We start from the raw sequence: 27,015 nt of genomic DNA on the forward strand, positions 1-27,015 counted from the left end.
TCCATCCATCTATTTGCTCCCACTTATTCGGATCTTTTTTATCCTCAAAATTCTACACACAATAACCCATAATGACAATGTGAAAACGTTTTTTTTCTCTTGTTCAAATTTTTTGAAACTATATTTATAAAAATGCATGAACAATTTGGCTGCTGACATATGCGGTAATATATTTTGTCATTTCCAGTTGTAATATTTTCTAAAATGTAGTCTTATTATACCTGTTAATTTACTGTAAAAATATGATTACTTTCTGTTGTAACAAGATTCTATCTACATTTTTCTAAAAATACAATAAGCACCTATTTTTCTGTTTCACATTAGTTTTGGGTGATAGTACAAATTATGGTATCGATCCATCCATCCATCCGTTTTCTACCATTTGTCCCTTATGGGGTCGCGGGGGGTGCTGGAGCCTATCCCAGCTGCACATGGGCGAAAGGCGGGGTGTATCGATCCAATACCAAATAAATACAGGCGCAGTATTAGCAGGCAACCCCCCTCGGAGCTCCTGGCTTTTCAGCAATTGAACATGGAAAAATTAGCAAACAAAGCACCATTTAAAGATGTTTTAGTGTTTTATCATTATATAAACATTATTATATATAGTGATTCATCCAAATGAATCACTATGTCTGTTTCAGTCACTATGTTATTTAGTCACTACAGTAATTACAACTTGTGCTCACATCCACAGGAACCACATGGGTTAGCCTACTCTGTACAGTATCTTCGATTTTTAGGTTAATAATTTTTATTGGAAAACTGTAGTTTTTACCACTGCAGCCGTTAACCGGAATTGATGATCAAAAACCGTACTCTTTGCGGGAAAACCGTAGTTGTTGGCAGGTATGGCAAAGAGAGACGGATCAAGATTTTAACACACATTGTAGGTCGGAAAAAACTAAGAAAAACGGAAAATAATTTGTTATATTTTTACAAAGATAAAACAGACGTATTTCCGAATATAGACAGAGAAATCACATGCCTGTATTAGTTTTAGCAATGCTGATACTTCATATTTCCAAGATCATCAGGATCAGAATAGTTTTATTCCCATTGTTTGAGAACGGGTTCACAAACTAGGAATTTTTCTTGGTGCAATCGTGCAATCATTGAATGATTCAACATTTGATCACAATTAAAAATCAGACAAAAACACAACATGTCGGTGTAACAATATTCAAAAATTTCAGGTTAATTTTTATACTTAGCAAACTCATTCCGTGGGCCGGATAAAACCTGTTCGCGGGCCTGATCCGGCCCTCGGGCCGTACGTTTTACACCCCTGCTTTAGAAGAAACATGGGGTGCCAGGGTCAGGCTTTCTTAGAAAAAAAAATTTAATAACTATTTGAATAACAACATTAATAGTCTAATGTAGAAATAAACAACATATGACACACAATTATTATTTTTGGAAGAATATATGAGCTGACCACTCAAAAGTAATAACATAGGGACAAATACAAGCAAGTCAAGTCCAATAAAAGTGTGCATTGTGCAATTCTGCAACCAACAGCTATAAACATGAACCATTATTTAATTTTATTATATTATTTTGCAGGGAAAAAAAGCACATCTGTTTCTATCAGGAAGGATATGCAATTTTTCTGACTAATTGCGGACAGAGAGGAGGCGCGCACACTTTGCCAGTCAGACGCTGTTTCATCACGATTTGCATGGTAAGTATTCATTTCATGTTTACAGTTAATAATAACAGATTTTACAATGAGGTGCTAACATGACAGGCAGAGTTAGTTAATTAGTTAGTTGGTTACCGACCTGCAGTACATCAACGCTGCTGGTGGAGAGTCACTTTCGGCTCGGACATGGTGGAAAACACGTCATTCATTCAAAGTTGAATCCTCTAATCATATCCTGATCATATCCTCTGATCCTATTAAAGAAAAGAGCAGTACGGATCATTCACAAGGTTGTTTTTTTAATTTTTTAAATTAGAACATACTTAATCTGTTTATGCAATATAACTTGTTAAATACATCAATTATCTTATATAAGCATTTAATAAATTATTACTGCCTAGGTACAACATTTTTTTAATAACACCAGTGCGGGCTCATAACTTTTTTTTACTGCCGAGAGCTCAAACCATTCGTAAACGTTTTTGTATGCGGAATGAAACTCTGGAACAAACTGGACTTACAAACACAAGCAATGCCAAACTATTTGTCGCTTCAAACTGTCATATAAATATATAAACATTGGGCCTGGTTAAAATAGAGGTGAGGGTCTTTAATTTGAATTGTTGATGTACTCTGTCTCATAGTATTTACATGTGCTCAATGTTTCCTTACCATGGTTGGTATTTTTGTCCATTACCATTGTTGGTAATGTTCATTCTGCTTACATTGTTGCTATAAATTATTGTTACAATGTAATAAATATTTGTTACCTGTGGTAATGTCACCATGATATCACATTTGTATAATCCTTGAACAAAGTAACAGAGAAGCTCAATGTACTAGGGTTGTACGGTATACCGGTATTAGTATAGTACCACAATACTAATGAATCATATTCGGTACTATACCGCCTCTGAAAAGTACCGGTCCACCACCCTCCCCGTCGTCGTCACGTCGTGTCATTACTGGTTTACGAGCAGATGAGCATGTTCGGCAGCGCACAATCACGGAGTACTTACAAGCAGACACAGTGTGTAGACAGAAAAGGGAGAACGGACGCATTTTGGCTTAAAAACTAAAGATAAAGGTGAAGTTATAACACTGAAACGCCCACAGGAAGAGGTGCTTTAAGACATGGCTAGCTAGCTAGCGGCTAAAGTCCAGCCCCAATCAGCAGTGTTTTAGCTACTTCTAAATCACTAATCATTGTCTCCATGGCGACAAATAAAGTACGTTTCTTACAAGTATCATCCCTGCAGGACGAGGAATAGCTAAACATGCTTGACTACACACCGTAGCTCACCGGCATCACAATGTAAACAAACGCCATTGGTGGATCTACACCTGACATCCACTGTAATGATACCAAGTACAAGAGTGTATCTAGTCGACACTACTATGATTACTTCGATATTTTTTGGCATCACATTATCTTTGTTTTTCTTAAAAATTTATATTATGGTTATAAACTCAGGAAATATGTCCCTGCACACATGAGGACTTTGAATATCACCATTGTATGATCCTGTAACGACTTGGTATCGGATTGATACCCAAATTTGTGGTATCATCAAAAACTAATGTAAAGTATCAAACAACATAAGAATAAGTGATTATTACATTTTAACAGAAGTGTAGATAGAACATGTTAAAATAGAAAGTAAGCAGATATTAACAGTAAATGAACAAATAGATTAATAATTCATTTTCTACCACTTGTCCTTAATAATGTTGACAGAATAATAGAATGATAAATGACACAATATGTTACTGCATATGTTAGCAGACTAATTAGGAGCTTTTGTTTGTTTACTTACTACTAAAAGACAAGTTGTCTTGTATGTTCACTATTTTATTTAAGGACAAACTTGCAATAATAAACATATGTTTAATGTAAACTAAGATTTTTGGTGTTAAAATAAAGCCAATAATGCAATTTTTTTGTGGTCCCCTTTATTTAGAAAAGTACCGAAAAGTATCACAATTATTTTAGTACCGGTACCAAAATAAAGGTAACGAGACAACACTACAATGCATTAATCACTGAATGGAGAACTGGGGGTGGGATTAAATAAATGATTTTCTTCCCACTCCCTTTCAGGCAAACCTGGATTGTCATGTTTTCATACTGTACATTCCCATTTGCACTATATGAATTATCATCATCTTGTGTTGTCTGCCATGCACTTTTTCTGTGTCACTGCCTGAAATAAATGAATACATGAAAACATTAAAGATTTCACATTGTATGTGTGCTAATGTTTACGCTAGTATTTCCTCTCCTTGATAAACATCCACTTTGCAAGTATTGCAAGTTTCCCTGTTGTCCCCCTTTCTCGTGAATGACCCTACAGCTTTTGTGCCACTTTGGCGCCATGCGTGGTGACGTCACGCGTGTCCACAGGCATCAATAATAGAATCGTTAACAAAACTGGCAAGTGATTCCCAGAAATCAAAACACTGGGAGCCGGTTCTAAACAAGAACCGGTTTTTGATTTCCAACTCCAAGCACAAATCATGTGGATGGTGTGGAATGTTAGAACAGGCTTGATCAAGTGAAATTCCTCAGAGAGCAATGGCGGGTATGAAAAACACCAACTTATTTTTTATTAACCATCTGGAATGTACAAAACCCAAAACCAGTGAAATTGGCAAGTTGCGTAATTCGTAAATAAAAACAGAATACAATGATTTGCAAATCCTTTTCAACTTATATTCAATTGAATTTACTGCAAAGACAATATATTTAATGTTCGAACAGAGAAACACTTTTTTTTTTTGCAAATAATCATTAACTTAGAATTTAATGGCAGCAACACATTGCAAAAAAGTTGGCACAGGGGCATTTTTACCACTGTGTTACATGGCCTTTCCTTTTAACAACACTCAGTAAACGTTTGGGAACTGAGAAGACATATTTTTGAAGCTTTTCTGGTGGAATTCTTTGCCATTTTTGCTTGATGTACAGCTTAAGTTGTTCAACAGTCCGTTGTCGTGTTTTAAGCTTCATATTGCGCCACACATTTTCAACGGGAGACAGGTCTGGACTACAGGCAGGCCAGTCTAGTACCCACAGTCTTTTACTATGAAGCCACGCTGTTGTAACACGTGGCTTGGCAATGTCTTGCTGAAATAAGCAGGGGCGTCCATGATAACGTTGCTTGGATGGCAACATATGTTGCTCCAAAACCTGTATGTACCCTTCTTCTCTGAACCTTTTGATGATATTACGGACCGTAGATGGTGAAATCCCTAAATTCCTTGCAATAGCTCGTTGAGAAACGTTCTTAAACCGTTCGACAATTTGCTCACACATTTGTTCACAAAGTGGTGACCCTCGCCCCATCCTTGTTTGTGAATGACTGAGCATTTCATGCAAGCTGCTTTTATATCCAATCATAGCACCCACCTGTTCCCAAGTAGCCTGTTCACCTGTGGGATGTTCCAATTAAGGGTTTGATGAGCATTCCTCAACTTGCTCAGTCTTTTTTGCCACTTGTGCCAGCTTTTTTGAAACATGTTGCAGGCATCAAATTCCAAATGAGCTAATATTTGTAAAAAATAACACCGTTGTCCAGTTCGAAACGTTAAGTATCTTGTCTTCGAAGTCTATTCAATTGATTATAGGTTGAAAAAGGATTTGCAAATCATTGTATTTTGTTTTTATTTACGATTTAAACAACGTGCCAAGTTCAATGGTTTTGGGGTTTGTATTTATGCTTTAAGTTGAGGAGGAGTAGCAATGTTTTTGGCGACACCTAGTGGCCACAATAATTGAATGATGCGGACACGTTTGTTACTGGATACTTTCTAACACACTCCTGCATTAAAGACTATTTAATACATGTTTACATTGAATCATGTGTTTTAGACTGGAGTATTGTTTAATTAAGGACACCTATAACGTAGTGTATGTCTAGCTTGTGTGCTATAGTGTGCTTAGCTGTTGTGTAGCTGCTAGCTGGAGTAGCCTATAGCCTACCATGTTTACCATTTGTAAATATTCAAATAAAATACAAGAAGAGACCAACCTTTAGGACTTTAAGATGTTATCTGACTGTCCGGTTTTTGCTCAAGTGAACACTCTGCAGAACTATTTGTATCAGAGAATTTAGATGCCAGCCGATATAATTCGATATTTCTTTTTTTTGCAGACATTAGCATCAGATTGGGACACCCCGATAGGCCACATCGATTGCCTCTACATAGTCTTACTTTCTACCCAAGTTCTATTAACAGTTGGCTTTGTTAGCCCCCTGTTAGGTAATACCTGTGTATATTAGTAGTGTGGTGTGAACAAACAACTTGTCACTCTCTGATGGATTAACTACAGACTCGTTTATAAAGCTGCCTGGTACAGTTCCCAGATACTGTATGTTGGCTGTCCAATAAATGTCCTCTGTGTCCACATTGCCATACTATCTCTATGAGTTATTATAACAACATGTGCAACAATATGCAAGATGTGTGTTTTTGCGAGGCTCTGGCCTCCAAAGACCCAAGATCAGATTATGCTATGAAAGCAAACGTCAAACCTCAGACAATGATCGATAATCCTGCAACTGAGACGGCGGAAAAGAGCAACAAGGACGTTTACAGCAAAGACAAAGAAGACATGAGAGAGCAAATCTCTTTTAGGAAATCCACTAACATCAGGATGATCCCTGACAGCCAGAACGAGGAAAGTGTCCACTCAAAGCAGCATGAAGGCTGCCCTCTAGAACAGGGGTGCCCAAAGTGGGGCCTGAGGGCCAAATTTGGCCCGCCAAGTAGGGATGTCCGATAATATTGGACTGCCGATATCGGCCGATAAATGCTTTAAAATGTAATATCAGAAATTATCGTATCGGTTTCAAAAAGTAAAATTTATGACTTTTTAAAACGCCACTGTGTACACGGACGTAGGGAGAAGTACAGAGCGCCTTTAAACCTTAAAAGCACTGCCTCTGAGTTGATTTATTTTGGAAAACCTTGTTACATTGTTTAATGCATCCAGCGGGGCATCACAACAAAATTAGGCATAATAATGTGTTAATTCCACGACTGTATATATCGGTATCGGTTGATATCTGAATCAGTAATTAAGATTTGGACAATATCGGAATATCGGATATCGGCAAAAAAGCCATTATCGGACATCTCTACCGCCAAGTAATTTCTTTTGGCCCACCAAATGGCGGTTTCCCAAATTTAATACATGTTCATACCGGCAAAAAAGTATGGGCAAAGCGAGCCAAAATAGAAAATGTACTATGCTAACATGCTAACAATAACATGCTTACAGTTCGCATTAGTGAAATCCCAAAATATAAACTACGAAATACCCTTTGAAATAGCCAAAAAAGCTAGCATGCTAATGTTAGCAAGTTAAAAAACTAACATGTGTCAAGTGCTAACATATGTCACTCCGATTTGTTTAAAATGCTACAGTAGCATGCTAACATTACAATGCATTAAGCACAAAACTATGACTGAAGCAGTGACGTGCGGTGAGGTTCATGGCTGGTGAGGCACTGACTTCATCACAGTCAGATTTACAAACATATGAACCCTAAAGAGTATCTTATTCACCATTTGATTGGCAGCAGTTAACGGGTTATGTTTAAAAGCTCATACCAGCATTCTTCCCTGCTTGGCACTCAGCATCAAGGGTTGGAATTGGGGGTTAAATCACCAAAAATGATTCTCGGGCGCGGCGCCGCTGCTGCCCAGTGCTCCCCTCACCTCCCAGGGGGTGAGCAAGGGGATGGGTCAAATGCAGAGGACAAATTTCACCACACCTAGTGTGTGTGTGTGACAATCATTGGTACTTTAACTTAACTTTAACTTTACACATACAAACTGTAACACACAAAAAAGCACATTTAATAAAAAAAAACGTTATTATGGTCTTACTTTTACTTATAAATGAAGTCCATGCGCCGCTCCTTTTGAACAAAAGCATAAATAACTTGTTTATAGAAGTCTTCCTTATCTTTCTTCAGTTTTAAAAGTCTCTCTGTCTCGATGGAGATCTTCCTTTAATAATTACCTCCTGCTTCGATTGAAAGTCCAGTTTAGAAAACTGTTTTATTTTAGATATGTAATCCTCCATGTTAAAAGTTCAGGCGAGAGGAAAAAATAAACGATCGCTGCTAACTGTTGCTGCTTGTTGTCACTTCTTCTGCAGCCGAGTAGTCGCAAGAATGATATCTGGGATCACTACCGCCCTCTACCACCAGGAGGCGGGATTACTGCGAGCCTCAGCCAGTGCATCTTCGCAGCCGTTTTATGATTGCTCAGCACAAGAAATACGTTACACACATACAGTTGTTGACAAAATACACTGGACATTATATACCTCAGCTAACTAAACTATGGAAATTTATAATATAATTCATATAGCAATACGGATTCACTGCACAGCAGGCCAGCAGTTAATCGAGTCATTGCGCAATCCATGGCGAGGCTCAACTGGCTGGTGACTCACCGCAAGTCTCTTCTCAGTATTTGAACGGAAAATGTGAAAATTCAGCGATTTTGAATAAAAATAATCTAAAACTGAAGTTAAATGTAAAATAACTTTATAGTATATCACTGGATACATATAACAATTTAATTTTTATTTTTTTATTTTTACATTTTTTTTCTTTCCATGATGGCACGTGAGGCCCTGCCTTACCTGCCTCCCCTGACTGCACGTCACTGGACTGAAGTGTGTGTAAACCTACACAATTAGCTAAAGAAAAGAACCTTGCATAATAACAGGTATCAGATGTCAAGTAACTGCTAAATTAGCAAAAGAAAGTTAGCATGCTAATATTAAAATGCTAACTATTGTGACACGGGCTGTTGAGAAATGAGCTACGGCAGGGGTCACCAACGCGGTGCCCGCGGGCACCAGGTAGCCCGTAAGGACCAGATGAGTGGCCCGCTGGCCTGTTCTTAAAAATAATAGCAGCACTTACCAGTGAGCTGCCTCTATTTTTTAAATTGTATTTATTTACTAGAAAGCTGGTCTCGCTTTGCTCGACATTTTTAATTCTAAGAGAGACAAAACTCAAATAGAATTTGAAAATCCAAGAAAATATTTTAAAGACTTGGTCTTCACTTGTTTAAATAAATTCATTATTTTTTTTACTTTGCTTCTTATAACTTCAGAAAGACAATTTTAGAGAAAAAATACAACCTTAAAAATTATTTTAGGATTTTTAAACACATATACCTTTTTACCTTTTAAATTCCTTCCTCTTTTTTCCTGACAATTTAAATCAATGTTCAAGTAAATTTATTTTTTTTATTGTAAAGAATAATAAATACATTTTAATTTAATTCTTCATTTTAGCTTCTGTTTTTTCGACGAAGAATATTTGTGAAATATTTCTTCAAACTTATTATGATTAAAATTCAAAAAAATTATTCTGGCAAATCTAGAAAATCTGTAGAATCAAATTTAAATCTTATTTCAAAGTCTTTTGAATTTATTTTAAAATTTTTGTTCTGGAAAATCTAGAAGAAATAATGATTTGTCTTTGTTAGAAATATAGCTTGGTCCAATTTGTTATATATTCTAACAAAGTGTAGATTGGATTTTAACCTATTTAAAACATGTCATCAAAATTCTAAAATTAATCTTAATCAGGAAAAATTACTAATGATGTTCCATAAAAAGATTCGAATTAGCTAGTTTTTCTCCTTTTTTTCGGTTGAATTTTGAATTTTAAAGAGTCGAAATTGAAAATAAACTGTTTCAAAATTTAATTGTCATTTTTTTCGTGTTTTCTCCTCTTTTAAACCGTTCAATTAAGTGTAAATATCATTAATTATTAATAATTACATAGAGTTAAAGGTGAATTGAGCAAATTGGCTATTTCTGGCAATTTATTTAAGTGTGTATTAAACTGGTAGCCCTTCGCATTAATCAGTACCCAAGAAGTAGCTCTTGGTTTCAAAAAGGTTGGTGACCCCTGAGCTACGGGCTATAGTTTGGACACCCTGGTCTAAAAACTTCACTCATGTATGTTTAAAATGCTGGGTTTGGCCCGCGGACTAATGGTGCATTTCCACTTTGGCCCATTGAGGCAAAAAGTTTGGGCACCCCTACTCTAGAAACATGAATAATAACTGATGGAATACTGTACACGTGTTTCCAGGTACTCTTCTTGGAACAGTCACTCCCACATGCATTATTCAGCCGCTCAGTTGCTGCACAAAACTAATCAATAATTGTGTGCTTCCAAACTACTTAGACCAGGGGTGTCCAAACTTTTTCCAGCAAGGGCCGCATACAGAAAAGTTGAAGGCTCTCGGGGCCACTTTGCACTTTTTTGTACATTCAAGACCCGAAAAGCTCTTACATGCCAGTTATTATTAGTTTTTTTTATTTTGCATGATTTCCTATCCAGCGCTCTTATTTTTTGTTCCACGTCCTTTTTTCCTCCATTTGCCAGCTGAGCGCTGGCGCCGTCACCTGTCGCTGGTTGCCAATCAGGATGCTTTTGGGGACTGGATTGTTTTGCTTTGTACCTCAACGTTGTATCTTTGCACTTCATACGTCTCTTTTCCATTTGTGCACCTGCCTTTCTCTGGTAAAGAAGACTTATTTTCTGCGCTTGCCTGCCGTCTCTGCACACCGGAGTGCCTAACGTAACAAAAACTAATACAATGTAGTTGAATCAATTATTCTTGTGATTTAATTATTTATCAATATTAGTATGATTATTACATTATAAGGCTTAGCACACTCAAAATCTTACCATTACCATTCTTTTCTGCACTTGCCTGCCGTCTCTGCATCCCGGAGTGCATACATAAAACGAAACGTAACAAAAAACTAGTACAATGTAGTTCAATCAATTATTCATCTTATAATTAGTCTTTATCAATACTTATTATTAATATTTAGCTTTCGCAAACTCTAAATCTTACCATATCTTGCAAGAAATGTGTACATATGTTCATCAAACACCATGTAAAAGACGCACAAGTTAACAGCAATTTTGGTTTTCAGGTCTCATTTTGGGGGAATTTGGTCTGGTTGCATTTCTCCTAAGCACAAATTGTATTTTGCCGGTGTCGCGGGCCAATTAAAAACGAGCTGCGGGCCGCAAATGGCCACACTTTGGACACCGCTGACTTAGACAATATAAGTACAGTACCTGCAGTGATATCATAAGGATGCACACAATATTGGAGCCTAGAGTATTAGTTGATACCGATATTAGAATAGATAACGGGATAAAATCATAGCACATTGTTATTTTGTAGTGTGGAATGTTAGAAAAGACTTAATCAAATAAAATGACTCAGAACACAATAGTAGGTATGAAAAACGCTAATCTTTCGACACATTCATTCTTTTGAAGTGATTTGTTTTGGTGACACCTGGTGGCCAATATAATTCATTAAATTCAGCTCATGATGCAGTAAGTTGAATGATGCAATAATTGCTGACATAGAGGCAATTTTGCACTGTGGAGGGACATTAGGCGCTATCCATCCATCCTTTTTCTACCGCTTGTCCCTTTTGGGGTCGCGGGGGGTGCTGGAGCCTATCTCAGCTGCATTCTGGCGGAAGGCGGGGTACACCCTGGACAAGTCGCCACCTCATCGCCGGGCCAACACAGATAGACAGACAACATTCACACTCACATTCACACACTAGGGCCAATTTAGTGTTGCCATTCAACCTATCCCCAGGTGCATGTTTTTGGCGGGGGGAGGAAGCTGGAGTACCCGCAGGGAACCCACGCAGTCACGGGGAGAACATGCAGACTCTACACAGAAAGACCCCGAGCCCGGGTATCAAACCCAGGACCTTTGTATTGTGAGGCACATGCACTAACTCCTGTGCCGCTGTGCAAAAGAGACTTTTTTTAAATGATGTTCTGACAGGATTAAGTGTTTATTAGCACCAAACATAAGGCCAATATGTAATCTTCCTCACTTTGTGTTGATCCTGCCTCTGACGCACCTTTCGGGGACTTCCAGCAAGGAGAGGGACTAAACCTTCCTATTCTCCCAATAGGTGAAAAAAACTCTGCTACTGGAGATCGTGGCTGCGCAGAATTCTTCTATTCAACTTGATTCTGTCACTCAAAGATGCGCACTCTGGGTGGAGAAAACCTAAATGTGGGCGTTCCGAGTTCAATCTGGACCCACTCAGTCACGGGGAGAACATGCAAACTCCACACAGAAAGATCCCGAGCCCGGGATTGAACTCAGGACTACTCAGGACCTTCGTATTGTGAGGCACATGCACTAACCCCTGTTCCACCGTGCTGCCTAAATTAGGCAGAACATTAGCCTCTAGTCACTGTCAAATTTGCCGGCCACAGCTATAATGTGTCATCAACATGCGTTATCGGGATAGAGCTTTTAAAACTATTATTTCAAATAATAGTCTTAAAAGCTCTATCATTGGTCAAATATATGTAAGTTTTGTCTTATATAGTAGATGCATGGCAATGAATGGCCTTTATTGTGAAACCAAACACAAAATACCCATATATGTCCTGCTAAAACCAGTTAACTGCTAGTTTGACAATAAACAAATTGCATTGCACAATATAGTTGTTATACGTTATAAATGACACAAATTTGGCCAACGGTAGAGCCATTAATAATATCGTGATAGTGCATGTTGATGACGCATTGTCCCACAGATTTAACAGCGACAAGCGAACAAAGGCGTCCTCTCAATGCAATGAAGCGTCCTCGCTGCTGTCCCCTCCAGAGTGCAAAGCTGCTTCCAAATCACTGGTCCTCGCCTTCATGGCGTCAAACACAGTAAGTTTCTTATGAGTATTATTATCACTGGCAGACTAGAGGACGAGTACTACAGTAGCAAAGCATGCCACGTCACACACTGAGGAAGAAACAAACAAAAACACAGCTAGCCGTTAAGCTATAGCACTTCGATATAAACAAGGTTGAGTGGATGATGCAGACACGTTTGTTACTGATACTTTCTAATAAACTTGTACTTTGCAGACTTTATATCTGTATCCGTTGGATACTTGTTTATATTGAGAAATGTGGTCTTTTATAGCAATATTGTTCAATGAAGGATCTTTATTACATATGTCTAGCTTGTGTGTTATTGTGTGCTTAGCTGTTGTGTAGCTGCTCATTCCTATTAGCATATAGCCTACAATGTCCACCTTTTGTAAATTACTTGACTAAAATACAAGAAAAGACCAACTTTGTGTGTTTATTGGAGGACATTTAGACGTTAACCGGCTAACAAGCTGCAGATTTTAAATGCAAGCTGATATTATGTGATACTTGTTTTTTTGCTGCTATCGTTTATAAGTATTACTATCACTGGCAGACGAGAGGACGAGTAATACTGTAGCAAAACATGCCACGTCACACACCGAGGAGGAAACAAAAAAATAAACACAGCTAGCCGTTAAGCTATAGCACTTCAGTATAAACAAGGTTGGGTGGATGATGCGGACACGTTTGTTACTGATACTTTCTAATACACTTGTACTTTGCAGACTTTATATCTGTTAGTATTATGTAACTATTTGATACTTGTTTATATTGATAAATGTGGTATTTTATAGCAATATTGTTCAATGAAGGGTCTTTGTTACATATGTCTAGCTTGTGTGTTATTGTTCAGTACAGTTTCAGTTTATTTGGAACATGCATACGATACAATGTGATGCGTCACACATTTCCAGTTGTTTCATTACAGCACGTCCGAAAAGGAGTAGGAAGAAGCAGAGCTTATTTAATCCTACCCCTTTTCATACCATAGCAATTTAATCCAATGTCCTTGTTCTCTATAACAGAACAGTGAACAAATACATAATAAATAAATAATACCATACTAAGCAAACACATATAAAATATATAAATAATCTTTGTCTCAATAAAAAAAAAAAAAAGGGTTGAAGATGTTCATTATAACACTTGTAGTTTGAACAGTCTCTTTGGTTAATCCATTCCATAATTTAATTCCACATACAGATATACAAAATATTTTAAGTGTTGTACGAGCATGCACATGTTTTATATTAGATTTTCCTCTGAGGTTATGTTTCTCCTCTTGAGAAGAATTGTTGTACATTCTTGGGTAGCAGGTTATAGTTTGCTTTGTACACAATTTTAGCTGTTTGCAAATGCACCAAATCGTTGGATTTCAATAATTGGGATTTTAATAAATAAAGGGTTTGTATGTTCTCTATATCCAACATTATGTATTATTCTAATTGATGTTTGTTGTAACACAGTTAGTGAATGAAGCGCACATTTGTAGTAGTTTCCCCATATTTCTACACAATAACTCCGATATGGTAACACTAGCGAGCAGTAAAGAACATGAAGTGATTTTTGTTGTAGAACATGTTTAGTTTTATTCATTATTGATGTGTTTCTTGCTACTTTATGTTGTATATTTTTTACATGAGATTTACAATTCATTTTATCATCAATTATTACACCCAAAAACCTGTTTTCTTTTACCCTTTCAACTAGAGATGTATGATAATATTGGGCTGCCGATATTATCGGCCGATAAATGCTTTAAAATGTAATATCGTAAATTATCTGTATCGGTTTCAGAAAGCAAAATGTATGACTTTTTAAAACGCCGCTCTACTGAGTGGTACACGGATGTAGGGAGAAGTACAGAGCGCCAATAAACCTTAAAGGCACTGCCTTTGCATGCCGGCCCAATCACATAACACCTACGGCTTTTCACACACACAAGTGAATGCAAAGCATACTTGGTCACACTGAGGGTGACCGTATAAACAATTTTAACACTGTTACAAATATGTGCCACACTGTGAACCCACACCAAACAAGAATGATAAACACATTTCGGGAGAACATCCGCACCGTAACACAACTAACAACAGAACAAATACCCAGAACCCCTTGCAGCACTAACTCTTCCGGGACGCTACAATATACACCCCCGCTACCCCTCCCCCACACCTCAACCACGACCCCCCCAACCCCCCCAACCCCGCCCACCTCAACCTCCTCATGCTCTCTCAGGGAGAGCATGTCCCAGATTCCAAGCTGCTGTTTTGAGGCATGTTAAAAAAAATAATGCACTTTGTGACTTCAATAATAAATATGGCAGTGCCATGTTGGCATTTTTTTCCATAACTTGAGTTGATTTATTTTGGAAAACCTTGTTACATTGTTTAATGCATCCAGCGGGGCGTTACAACAAAATTAGGCATAATAATGTGTTAATTCCACGACTGTATGTATCTGTATCGGTTGATATCGTTTATAAGAGTTGGACAATATCGGATTATTGGATATCAGCAAAAAAGCCATTATCGGACATCTCTACTTTCAATGTCTACTCCGCCTATTTGTATTTCTGTGCTTAGGTGTTGTGTAGCTGCTCGTTCCTATTAGCATATAGCCTGCAATGTTTACCTTTTGTAAATGACTTGACTAAAATACAAGAAAACATCAACTTTGTGTGTTTGTTGGAGGACATTTAGATGTTAACTGGCTAACAAGCTGCAGATTTTAAATGCAAGCTGATATTATCTGATATATCGGATCATGACACCCCGTGTGCTTCTTTTCTTTACCGTACATGTGATTTATCAATAACATGAAATATTTACATACTTATTTAGAGCACCTTGCCTATTTGTACCACATTAGTGTACCTAATGATGTTTCCCTCATACCCTCGGATACTTTTTTAATGTTGTTATGGAAGCTGCTGTATGGGCAAGAGAGAGGCCTGGCGGCTTAAACGCTGCTCTATCTGCACCCATTTCGCATGACTGCCCACTTTATGCATACCAAAACAGACACATGGACACACACACACACACACACAGACACACACACACACACACACACACACACACACACACACACACACACACACACACACACACACACACACACACACACACACTCACACACACACACACACACTGGTACACAAGATACAGTGTGTCCATTCGGTGCGGCAAATGTACCAGGCAAACTTGACACACCAAGAAAGAGCATCAACAATAAAAGCAAAACAGCAAAATGTTGACTAAAGGTTAAGTTGTGATTCTTGAATGAAGCCCACAATTTTTTCACCCACCTTTTTTCAGCTTAAACGCCGCCAGGGGTATGACTCTTGTACCACCTGCCACAAACTGCCCGCCTAACATACGAACATCACCACCACAGCGTGGCGACCCTCCCCTTCGCCGATGTTTGTGTGTGATAATGTTCCAGCAATCGGCGCCAACAATGACATTCCACGGCTTGCAACTGTATTGAGTCCACGCGGGCAAAAGCACATTCCGACACCTTGCTCGGCACACAGAGCTGTGAATGTGTGTCAGGCTGGACCCGCGTCGAACTGGGTGACAAATGTAAAGCCGGCCCCTCCTCTGTAAGTTCAACAACACGCTGCTTTTGTGGGTGACAACGCCGACTTACCTGATTTTGTCGGCGGCACTGTCAGACCTGCACACACACAAAAACAAAATAATTCAAGGTTTTCTTGTCACGCTTGAGAAAATGAAACAAAACAACATGTGAGGCCAAAATACGACTCGGCTGAAACCAGCAGAGGCGCTGCCGAGTACTGGTTTGCTGTCAAAAGAAGTGCCACTTCCTGGGAAACTGAGAATTTGAGAAGCATCCACACATTACCTCTGCTGTGGCAGCATTATTCTGCAAAGTACAACAATGGCATGGAAACAGGAGTTCAGAACATTCTGAACATCCCTCAGAACGTGACAATGGGTGACGGGTGCAAAATGCGGGTCAATGGGTGCAATAGTAGCACTGTGTGTCTACCATACTTGCCAACCTTGAGACCTCGGAATTCGGGAGATTGGGGGGTGTGTGGGGTGTGTGTGTGTGTGTGTGTGTGTGTTAAGGGGGGAGGAGTATATTTATAGCTAGAATTCACTGAAATTCAAGTATTTCTTATATATATATATATATATATATATATATATATATATATATATATATATATATATATATATATATATATATATATATATATATATATATATATTATATATATATTATATATATATATGTATATATTATATATATATATATATATATATATATATATATATATATATATATATATATATATATATATATATATATATATATATATATATATTATATATATATATATATTATATATATATATGTATATATTATATATATATATATGTATATATTATATATATATATATATATATATATATATATATATATATATATATATATATATATATATATATATATATATATATATATATATATAATAAATAAAATAAATACTTGATTTCAGTGTCCATTTATTTACACATATACACACACATAAAAGTCTGATCTACAAAATGTGCAGGCAGCATACCCCTTCCCCTTCGAGCTGTCCTGGATGAACTGAAATTATTTTTTTCCAATCATTTTGGAACTTGCAAGCGTACTACTGCTTCTTACTCGTCGTCGCCATGTCTCTTTTTCGTTCTTCTGCTTCGTCTCTGTTATGTTTTTGGACATTACTACTTGCCGTAGTTTTGAAGCAATGCATGATGGGGAATCCGGATGTTGTGTGTCAGTGTATTAACGTGCCGGCTGGAATAAACACACGCTGAGAAATAGCTCCGTGCCTGCCTACTTTATGGATTATAGATAAACCTATGGATAACGGAGACATATATAATAGTCTCCTTTTCAGGTGAGAGAAGACGCTAAAGGCAGTGCCTTTAAGGCACGCCCCTAATATTGTTGTCCGGGTGGAAATCGGGAGAATGGTTGCCCCGGGAGATTTTCAGGGGGGGCACTGAAATTCGGGAGTCTCCCGGGAAAATCGGGAGGGTTGGCAAGTATGGTGTCTACACTAGTAAAGACTTAAGAGTGCCCCAACTTTAGAGCCTTCTAAGAGTTAATTTATGGAAGTGTTATTGTAGCGAGATTATTTACAAAGGCGTATCTCAATATGTGCGTCTGTAATCCAGTTCACATGTCTGTGTATTCATTTGTGTGTCTGTATCTCAATCGGTTTTTGTTAGGGTTGTACGGTATACCGGTATTAAAGTTAAAGTACCAATGATTGTCACACACACACGAGGTGTGGCCAAATTATTCTCTGCATTTGACCCATCACCCTTGATCAACCCTTGGGATGTGAGGGGAGCAGTGAGCGCGCCCGGGAATAATTTTTGGTGATTTAACCCCCAATTCCAACCCTTGATGCTGAGTGCCAAGCAGGGAGGTAATGGGTCACATTTTTATAGTCTTTGGTATGACTTTGGTTTGAACTCACAACCTACCGATCTCAGGGCGGACACTCTAACCAATAGGCCACTGAGTAGGTTTAGTATAGTACCGCGATACTATTGAATCATATTCGGTACTATAGCGCCTCTAAAAAGTCCCGGTCCCTCACCCATTGGCGTCGTCACGCTATAAGACACGGTTTAGCTAGCTAGCAGCTAATGACTGTCCGCAATTTGCAGAGTTGTATGTCCTTCTAAATCTTTATTAAAGTACATTTATTTCAATAATCATCCCTGTAGGACGAGTGATAGCTATATATGCTTCACTACACACCGAAGCCTGGATTTTTGTTGTGTTAAAATGATCTGAAGTTAACAATATCAAGGCAAGATTACTCTATGAACAATCATCAACCATTAAGACGACCAATTTAACTTTAAACACACTACACATGAATGAATGAAGGCGCATACTTAGTCAACAGCCATACATGTCACACTAAGGGTAGCCGTATGAACAACGCCAACACTGTCATAAACATGTGCCAAATAGTGAAACCATGCTAAAAAACAACGACAAACACATTTTGGGAACATATTTGCACCGCAACACAACTTAAACACTACAGAACACATTCCCAGAATTCCCGGCAGCACCAACTTTTCCGGGACGCTACAATATAAACAAACACCATTGGTGGATCTACACCTAACATCCACTGTAATGATACCAAGTACAGGAGTGTATCTAGTCGATACTACTATGATTACATCTATATTTTTTAGCATCACAAAATCTTCTTTCATTTTTAAAAAATGTATATTATGTTTATAAACTCAGGAAATACGTCCCTGGACAAATAAGGACTTTGAATATGACCAATGTATGATCCTGTAACTACTTGGTATCGGATTGTTATCCAAATTTGTGGTATCATCCAAAACTAATGTAAAGTATCTAACAACAAAAGAATAAGTGATTATTACATTTTAACAGAAGTGTAGATAGAACATGTTGAAACAGAAAGTAAGCAGATATTAACAGTAAATGAACATGTAGATTAATAATTCATTTTCTACCACTTGTCCTTAATAATTTTGACAAAATAATAGAATGATGAATGACACAATATGTTACTGCATATGTCAGCAGACTAAATTAGGAGCCTTTGTTTGTTTACTTACTACTAAAAGACAAGTTGTCTTGTATGTTCACTATTTTATTTAAGGACAAACTTGCAATAAGAAACATATGTTTAATGTACCCTAAGATGTGTTGTTAAGATAAAGCCAGTAATGCCATTTTTTGTGGTCCCCTTTATTTAGAAAAGTACCGAAAAGTACCAAATTATTGGTATCGGGATTACACTAGTGTGTGTGTAATCAAGTCCACGTGTGTGTTCTAATATGTCTGTATTATGATTTGGCTGTGGGTGAGAAAAACAAAAAACAAATCTGTCTGTCCGTATTTTGATCTGTTTGTGTGTAAAAGTAGTGTGTGTGTCCGTAATCAGAATTATGTGAAGCAAGAACCCTCGATATGCTGTATATTTACACATGACTTTGACAACACTTATGCTGTGAAAGATGTGTGTGTGTGTGTGTGTGTGTAACACAATCTTTGTTCAATCAACATTACTTCTAAAACATGAAAGTTTATTTCCAGCAGGTTAAGTCACACAGACCTAAAAACTCACGCACGTTGTATTATAAGCACACACATCTGGTTGCGCACACACAGATGGTATTACACACACACACACACACACACAAATCTGGATAAGCACACACAAATTTCACGGCAGAAGTGTCGCAAACGTCACGTGTCACTAGACAGCCTATCGAGAGTTCCTTATTCACACAGCTATATGTACGCACGCACGCGCGCGCGCACACACACACACACACACACACACACACACACACACACACACACACACACACACACACACACACACACACACACACACACACACACACACACACACACACACACACACACACACACACACACACACCTGGATATGCACACACAGGTTGTATTACACACACGCACATCTGGATAGGCACACGCAGATGGTATTACACACACACACAGGTTGCATTACACGCACGCACATCTGGATAGGCACACGCAGATGGTATTACACACACACACACAGGTTGTATTACACACACGCACATCTGGATAGGCACACGCAGATGGTATTACACACACACACAGGTTGCATTACACACGCGCACATCTGGATACGTGCACAGATGGTATTACACGCACACACCTTTCACAGCAGAAGTGTCGCAACAATCACGTGTAAATAAACAGCCTACCGAGGTTCTTGCTTCACACAAATCTGATAATGGACACATCGAAATACAGACAGACAAGACACACACACACACACACATTGAAATACAGACACACACATCGAAATACAGACACACACACACACATCGAAATACAGACACACACACACATCGAAATACAGACACACACACACACATCGAAATACAGACACACACACACACACACACATCGAAAGACAGACACACACACACATCGAAATACAGAAACACACACACACACACACACACACACACACACACACACACACACACACACACACACACACACACACACACACACACACACACACACACACACACACACAGACAGACAGACAGACAGACACACACACACACACACATCGAAATACGGACAGACATTTTTTTTTAACCACCGAAAAATCATTATACGGACACACTAATTAAAACACAAAAAACGCAAATGTGATTACACGCACACACAGATTGACATACACACAATCATTAATACACAGACACATGAATTTGACTAGAGATGCATAGTTGAGATACACGTTTGCAAATAATTTTGCTACAATAGTACTTGTATACTTATTGTTATGCTTTAAAAGTTGCAAGCAAAAATTATATTTACAAGCAAACATCTAGTCTTACTGGCTAGCATTAGCTTATAGCTAGGGATCGACATAACTTAGTTTTTTCAAACATGGAAAGAAAGAAAGTGAAGGACAGTGCTGAGAAGAAGAAGTGGATGTTATTCATTGAATTACAGAACAAAATCATCAAAAACATGACCAAGTGTGTGGTCAACTTGACGGAACATTACAGGCGTATCACTGCTAATCTGCACCATACTGAAGCAGAACGAGTCTTAAAGCCAACACAGTTTGTTAAACTAATATCTGAACAACGGACATTTATCCATAAAAATATGGAGAAGCTGCTGATGGTGTGTTTGACTAAGTGCAACAGGGACTGTCATTTGGCTTGTACAGCCATGCTAGGCATGGTCAACAAACATGAATGTACCGTATCAACAAAACATCAAGTTAAAATGTGAAAATTATAATTAAATAAGTGTATTGTATAATTACAACACTCATAACTGAAAATGTATTACTAATAATTGACTAAAATAGGATGACAAAACCATTTAAATAAAAACAATATACTATTAATAATAATTAAAGTACCATTAAAAAATTAAAAAATACATACAATTAAAAATTAAACATCAAATCTATTGGGAATTTGTATTGCTCCATTTGTAGTGTAATAATGCTCAGTCATTTCTGTATTAGTATTTATTTCGCTAACTGTTTCTTTGCTATCACTTTTACCATCATATTTGTACATATCGTATTTGCTGATGTTGCTCTATTGTTTTTGTTGTTGTTGTTATTGTGTTTGCTGTTGTTTTTGTCTCTCTGTCTTATCCCCCTCTTGTCCCCACAATTCCCCCCGTCTTCCTTTTTTTCTCTTTCTATCCCCTCCTGCTCCGGCCCGGCTGCACCAAATGATAATATAAATACATTTGATAAAGTCAAATACAAATAAGGCAACAAGAGAAGTATTCCACACTTCTCTTTTGTAAAGTAAATCTGAACAGCAGATATGGGGCATCTACATCAACTATATGATTTGCCTGAGAAGCTGGACAGGACAAAAAAACAAAAAACAAAAAAAACCAACCTTCAAATCGAAATATGTGTCTGACCCAAGAGCGTAAATTAGCATGGTCTTCCGTGACTAAGCTGCCAAAGAATTACAGTAGTTATTTTCTACATTCTACTGTATATCTCAAAGTTTGTTCGATGCCTGTTAAAGCAGTAGAAAATGGATGGATGGATGGATGGATGGATGGATGGATGATTTCAATGGGAGACGCTGATTTGAGGTACACGTGTTTTGAATTAGGAGTTCCATCACAGAACAGATGACGCACGTAAGTTGAAGTATAACTGTAGATAATCACAAGTCACTTAAAATAGGCTTTTAACCCTTGTGTAATGTTCATATTGTTGTTACTCAGCAAGCGTTTGTGGGTCTGATGGACCCGTTGCATTTTGTGGCTTTTAATGCCTCACAATCAAACACTTTTATGTTAAAATACTGAACAGATGTTCACCTTATCCCAACACGCAGGAAACTCCATATTTGTGATTCTGAACTTCAGCCACTTGACCGCCGCCCACCTCCCAAACGCGTACACAGGGCATGTGACCGCTCTCGCAAGTTCAGTATTTTAACATGAAAGGGTTTGATTGTGAGGCATTAAAAGCCACAAAATGCAACGGGTCCATCAGACCCACAAACGCTGGCTGAGTAACAACAATATGAACGTTGCACAGAAAATTTCTCTGCCAGTTTCTGCATCCCACAGGGATTCTTCTTTTATGTTTCTGCACCGGCGGTTCCCACACAAGGTTGCAACATTGTTTGTCAACACTGCTCTCATTTTCTCGCACATTTGACCCTCTGATGTTCTGTGTACCTACACTCTGTCCTCCTCCTGTCTAGGCTTGCTGTGTGTGTGTGTGTGTGTGTGTGTGTGTGTGTGTGTGTGTGTGTGTGTGTGTGTGTAGTACACAGAACATCAATTTCCACACTTCTATTAGTCCAGTGGACCCGGACATCTTATATGTAATAGAAATGTGTAGGGGGGGTGTATGGTGTGTGGTCATTAAATATGTATTCTGATATATGTTCTTCACAGAAAATGAGCCAAAGTCAGTGAGTCTCAGTTTGAAAAATTAATTCATTGTATCATTTTTCTTTTAATAAAAAATGAAAACGGGTCCCACAGACCCGAACACCACACAAGGGTTAACTGTACTTTTTGCAATAAAATTAGACCAGCATCCATTGGACTCATTGTAGTTACATTAAAAACATAAAAAAAATCACCACATTATATAACATGACACAGTGATGCCACACTCACCATGCTGCATCATTGCCACCAATGAGTCATATTACACATCTTTCACAAAGTCACATTGTGTTATTATGTAAGCGGTTACATGCAGTTTATATACCGGCGATGGACTACACATAGAGACCCCCAACATGCAGATTCTTGGCAATGTCAGCAATGACAAAGCCGGCAGCAGCAGCAGCAGCAGCAGCAGCATTAATTAGCTGGCTCCCACTTCCAGAAAAATACATCAAAAAGCACTCAGAGAACTGACTGCAGCTCAACAGCCGACGCAGAAAAAAGTCACGAGACTGACACTAGCGGAGGCGGCGGCTCCGAGTCCGGAGCAGGTGTCGATGCAGACCCCACCACCACCACCACCCTCTTCCCACCAAACAGCAGCTATTTACCTGCAGAGGAGACATGACATTCCGTGCCCTCTAAAGCCGGCTACAGAGCGCTGCTAAACAGCTACCCCTCGCTAGCTCCGGCCAGCACCGCAAAGAGGAGCGCAGCCAAGACATCCCATACGGCTTGACAGGTCCGACTTCATGTAAGTGGAGACCGTGCGGCGGAGGGGAGAGTCAAGAGAGGAGCACGGACAGAACAAGTGGAAGTGTGCTGAACAGGGCACAGAGCTCGTCAACAGCAGGTTATGGACTTTACATACTTTTGTGCTCCGCAATCTCAACAAATATCACCAAAGCTATTACCAGTTCAGCGGTGTGCCTCAAAGCAGTGGTCTAGAACCACTATTCTGTGGCGCCAAAATCCACCCAAAAACTGAAAAGTCTCCTATGGCAGTTGCAGCACAGAGTTGCTGATGGCTCTATTGAGGGCGACATATATTCAGAAAGGTACACCAATTGGCAATTAATTGGCTCTGGCCACATGTAACAACTAAAGATGTCCGATAATGGCTTTTTTGCCAATATTCGATATTCCGATATTGTCCAACTCTTAATTACCGATTCCGATATATACAGTCATGGAATTAACACATTATTATGCCTAATTTTGTTGTGATGCCCCGCTGGATGCATTAAACAATGTAACAAGGTTTTCCAAAATAAATCAACTCAAGTTATGGAAAAAAAATGCCAACATGGCACTGCCATATTTATTATTGAAGTCACAAAGTGCATTATTTTTTTTTAACATGCCTCAAAACAGCAGCTTGGAATTTGGGACATGCTCTCCCTGAGAGAGCATGAGGAGGGCGGGGTTGGGTGGGGGGCGGGGTTGAGGTGGGGGTAGGGGGTAGCAGGGGGTGGATATTATAGCTTCCCGGAAGAGTTAGTGCTGCAAGGGGTTCTGGGTATTTGTTCTGTTGTGTTTATGTTGTGTTACGGTGGGGATGTTCTCCCGAAATGTGTTTGTCATTCTTGTTTGGTGTGGGTTCACAGTCTGCCGCATATTTGTAACAGTGTTAAAGTTGTTTATACGGTCACCCTCAGTGTGACCTGTATGGCTGTTGACCAAGTATGCATGGCATTCACTTGTGTATGTGAAAAGCCGTAGCTATTATGTGATTGGGCCGGCACGCAAAGGCAGTGCCTTTAAGGTTTATTGGCGCTCTGTACTTCTCCCTACGTCCGTGTACACAGCGGCGTTTTAAAAAGTCATACATTTTACTTTTTGAAACCGATACCGATAATTTCCGATATTACATTCTAAAGCATTTATCAGCCGATAATATCGGCAGTACGATATTATCGGACATCTCTAGTAACAACTATTTGTAATGTTTCATGAACATGTTTTTGTGTAATCACGCCGACCTACAACCTAACACCAACCAAAATACACAAAAAAACAATACCTCTTGCATGTGTTAGATCACTGATTCTCAAACCGTGGTATTAGTGGTACATCTAGTGCAAGGGTCAGCAACCCAAAACGTTGAAAGAGCCATATTGGACCAAAAAATTAAAAGCCGTATATAAGTGTTATAATGAAGGCAACACATGACGTAAGTGTCTATATTAGCTATAATAGCCTATTATCTAAATGACTGTGTCGCAGGCTAAAGAAAATCTTCGTTGACAGAAATGTTGAAATTTAATATTTATTCTACACATTTTTACAACATTAGAAACCATTAATAAATCAGAGGCTACTTAGAAGGTGAGATAACTCCTGGAAATGACTGGCTTTCAATGGCCAAAGGTATAGATGTGTGTGTCCAAGTTAAAGGAAACAGCAGGCTGTCTTCATTTAATAGATTCATTACAATCTTTGGCAAGCTAGGTAATATTTGCTGTGGTCTGGAACAACATGGCACACAAAAAACTATCTGAAATGCAGCCAACATTACACATAGATAAAGTGTCATGAGACATGCAAAACTAAATTATATACAAAGAGGATAAAAGTATATTAAATGAGCTCAAATATACCTACAAACGAGGCATAATGATGCAATATGTACATACAGCTAGCCTAAATAGCATGTTAGCATTGATTAGCTTGCAGTCATGCGCTGACCAAATATGCCTGATTAGCACTCCCACAAGTCAATAACATCAACAAAGCGCACCTTTGTGCATTCTAGAATAGCATAAAACTTTTGGTGGACAAAATGAAACAAAGAAGGAGTGGAAGATTTTTACATGTAAACAAACTGTTGCGTCACAGTCCACACTATGGTGAGTTCAAGAACCGCCAAAATTAGTAGGGCAAAACGATCATCACCAAATACTCTCATCAGTGAAGCATACAACACAAACATATTAAACAGTGGACTTTCTAACAATTGGGAAGGTTTGTGTCATGTTTGTCCTCAAACAAAAAACATACTAAAAATACACAATTATTTCCCCCCCATCTTTTTCCATTTTCAATCCTTTTTTCAAAAAGGGCGTCACTACAGAGCCACGGGATGCTGACCCCCAATCTAGTATTACGCCAAAGAGTCATTTAATTAAATATTCAAACACAGTGTTACTGTTGAAACTGTGTGTAATGTTACAGTGGCCAAAATAATAAATATCCCTGTTAAATAAAACCTCAGTCTAGTTTTTAATAAATATGTAGGCCTACTACGCAACTGTATTTTGATGTTGGTCTTTATGGTGGTACTTGGAGAGCCACGTGTTTTCTGAGGTGGTACTTGTTGAAAAAAGTTTCAGACCCACTGTCTTAGATAATGTTTGCACTGCTACTAGTTGATGTTCACATTCAGGACTAAATTTGGATATATTTCATAACTGGTGTTGTGTATTTTCAGTCCCATCTGTGCTGTTTGACAAGGAAAACCACTGAGTGAAGATGTTGCCTGCTAATAACATTAGGCTATACATGTACAATAATTATTAATAATAATTGTGAATTTCTCTTTGAGATTAACAAAGTGCCATCTAAAATGTGGCCTGCACAGTTAAATGTTCTATGCTGATGATTTTGGAGTCTGGAACGAACTATCATCAATCAATCAATCAATCAAACTTTATTTATAAAGCGCTTTTCATACATAAAAGAAATGCAACGCAAAGTGCTTTACAAAGTTAAAAACAATAGCCCGGTGACCCAGATCCCCCATTATCACATACGTACACAGCAGTGGCGAGCAGTCACTAGAGGCAGGGGAGGCACGGCCTCACCTGCCATCATGGAAAGAAAAAAAAAGTAAAAACAAAATAAAAACATTAAATTGTTATATGTATCCAGTGACTATACTAAAGTTATTTTCCATTTAACTTCACCAGTTTTAGATTATTTTTATTTTTATTTTCACATTTGCCGTTCAAATACTGAGAAGAGACGGTGCGGTGTCAGCAGCCAGTTGAGGCATGTCACTGCGTTGTGCCTCAACATGGATTGTGCGCAATGACTCGGCTAACTGCTGGCCTGCTGTGCAGTGAGACCGTATTGCTATATGAATTATATTATACATTTCCATAGTT

General features: G+C 38.4%; 1 protein-coding gene across 3 annotated transcripts in view; it reads right to left on the bottom strand.

Moving 5' to 3' along the window:
- Positions 1-27,015, bottom strand: part of gramd1bb (GRAM domain containing 1Bb) — a 373,707-nt gene that overhangs the window by 233,375 nt on the left and 113,317 nt on the right. The window contains exon 4 of one of the 3 annotated variants that reach the window (XM_062060498.1): positions 16,058-16,084. The exons of the other annotated variants lie outside the window; for them this stretch is intronic. Within the exon in view, the coding sequence (XP_061916482.1) occupies positions 16,058-16,084 (27 nt within the window). The remainder of the gene's footprint in view (positions 1-16,057; positions 16,085-27,015) is intronic. 3 annotated transcript variants of the gene reach the window in all.

This window comes from Entelurus aequoreus, linkage group LG10, assembly GCF_033978785.1.
Source record: "Entelurus aequoreus isolate RoL-2023_Sb linkage group LG10, RoL_Eaeq_v1.1, whole genome shotgun sequence".
NCBI lineage: Eukaryota > Metazoa > Chordata > Actinopteri > Syngnathiformes > Syngnathidae > Entelurus > Entelurus aequoreus.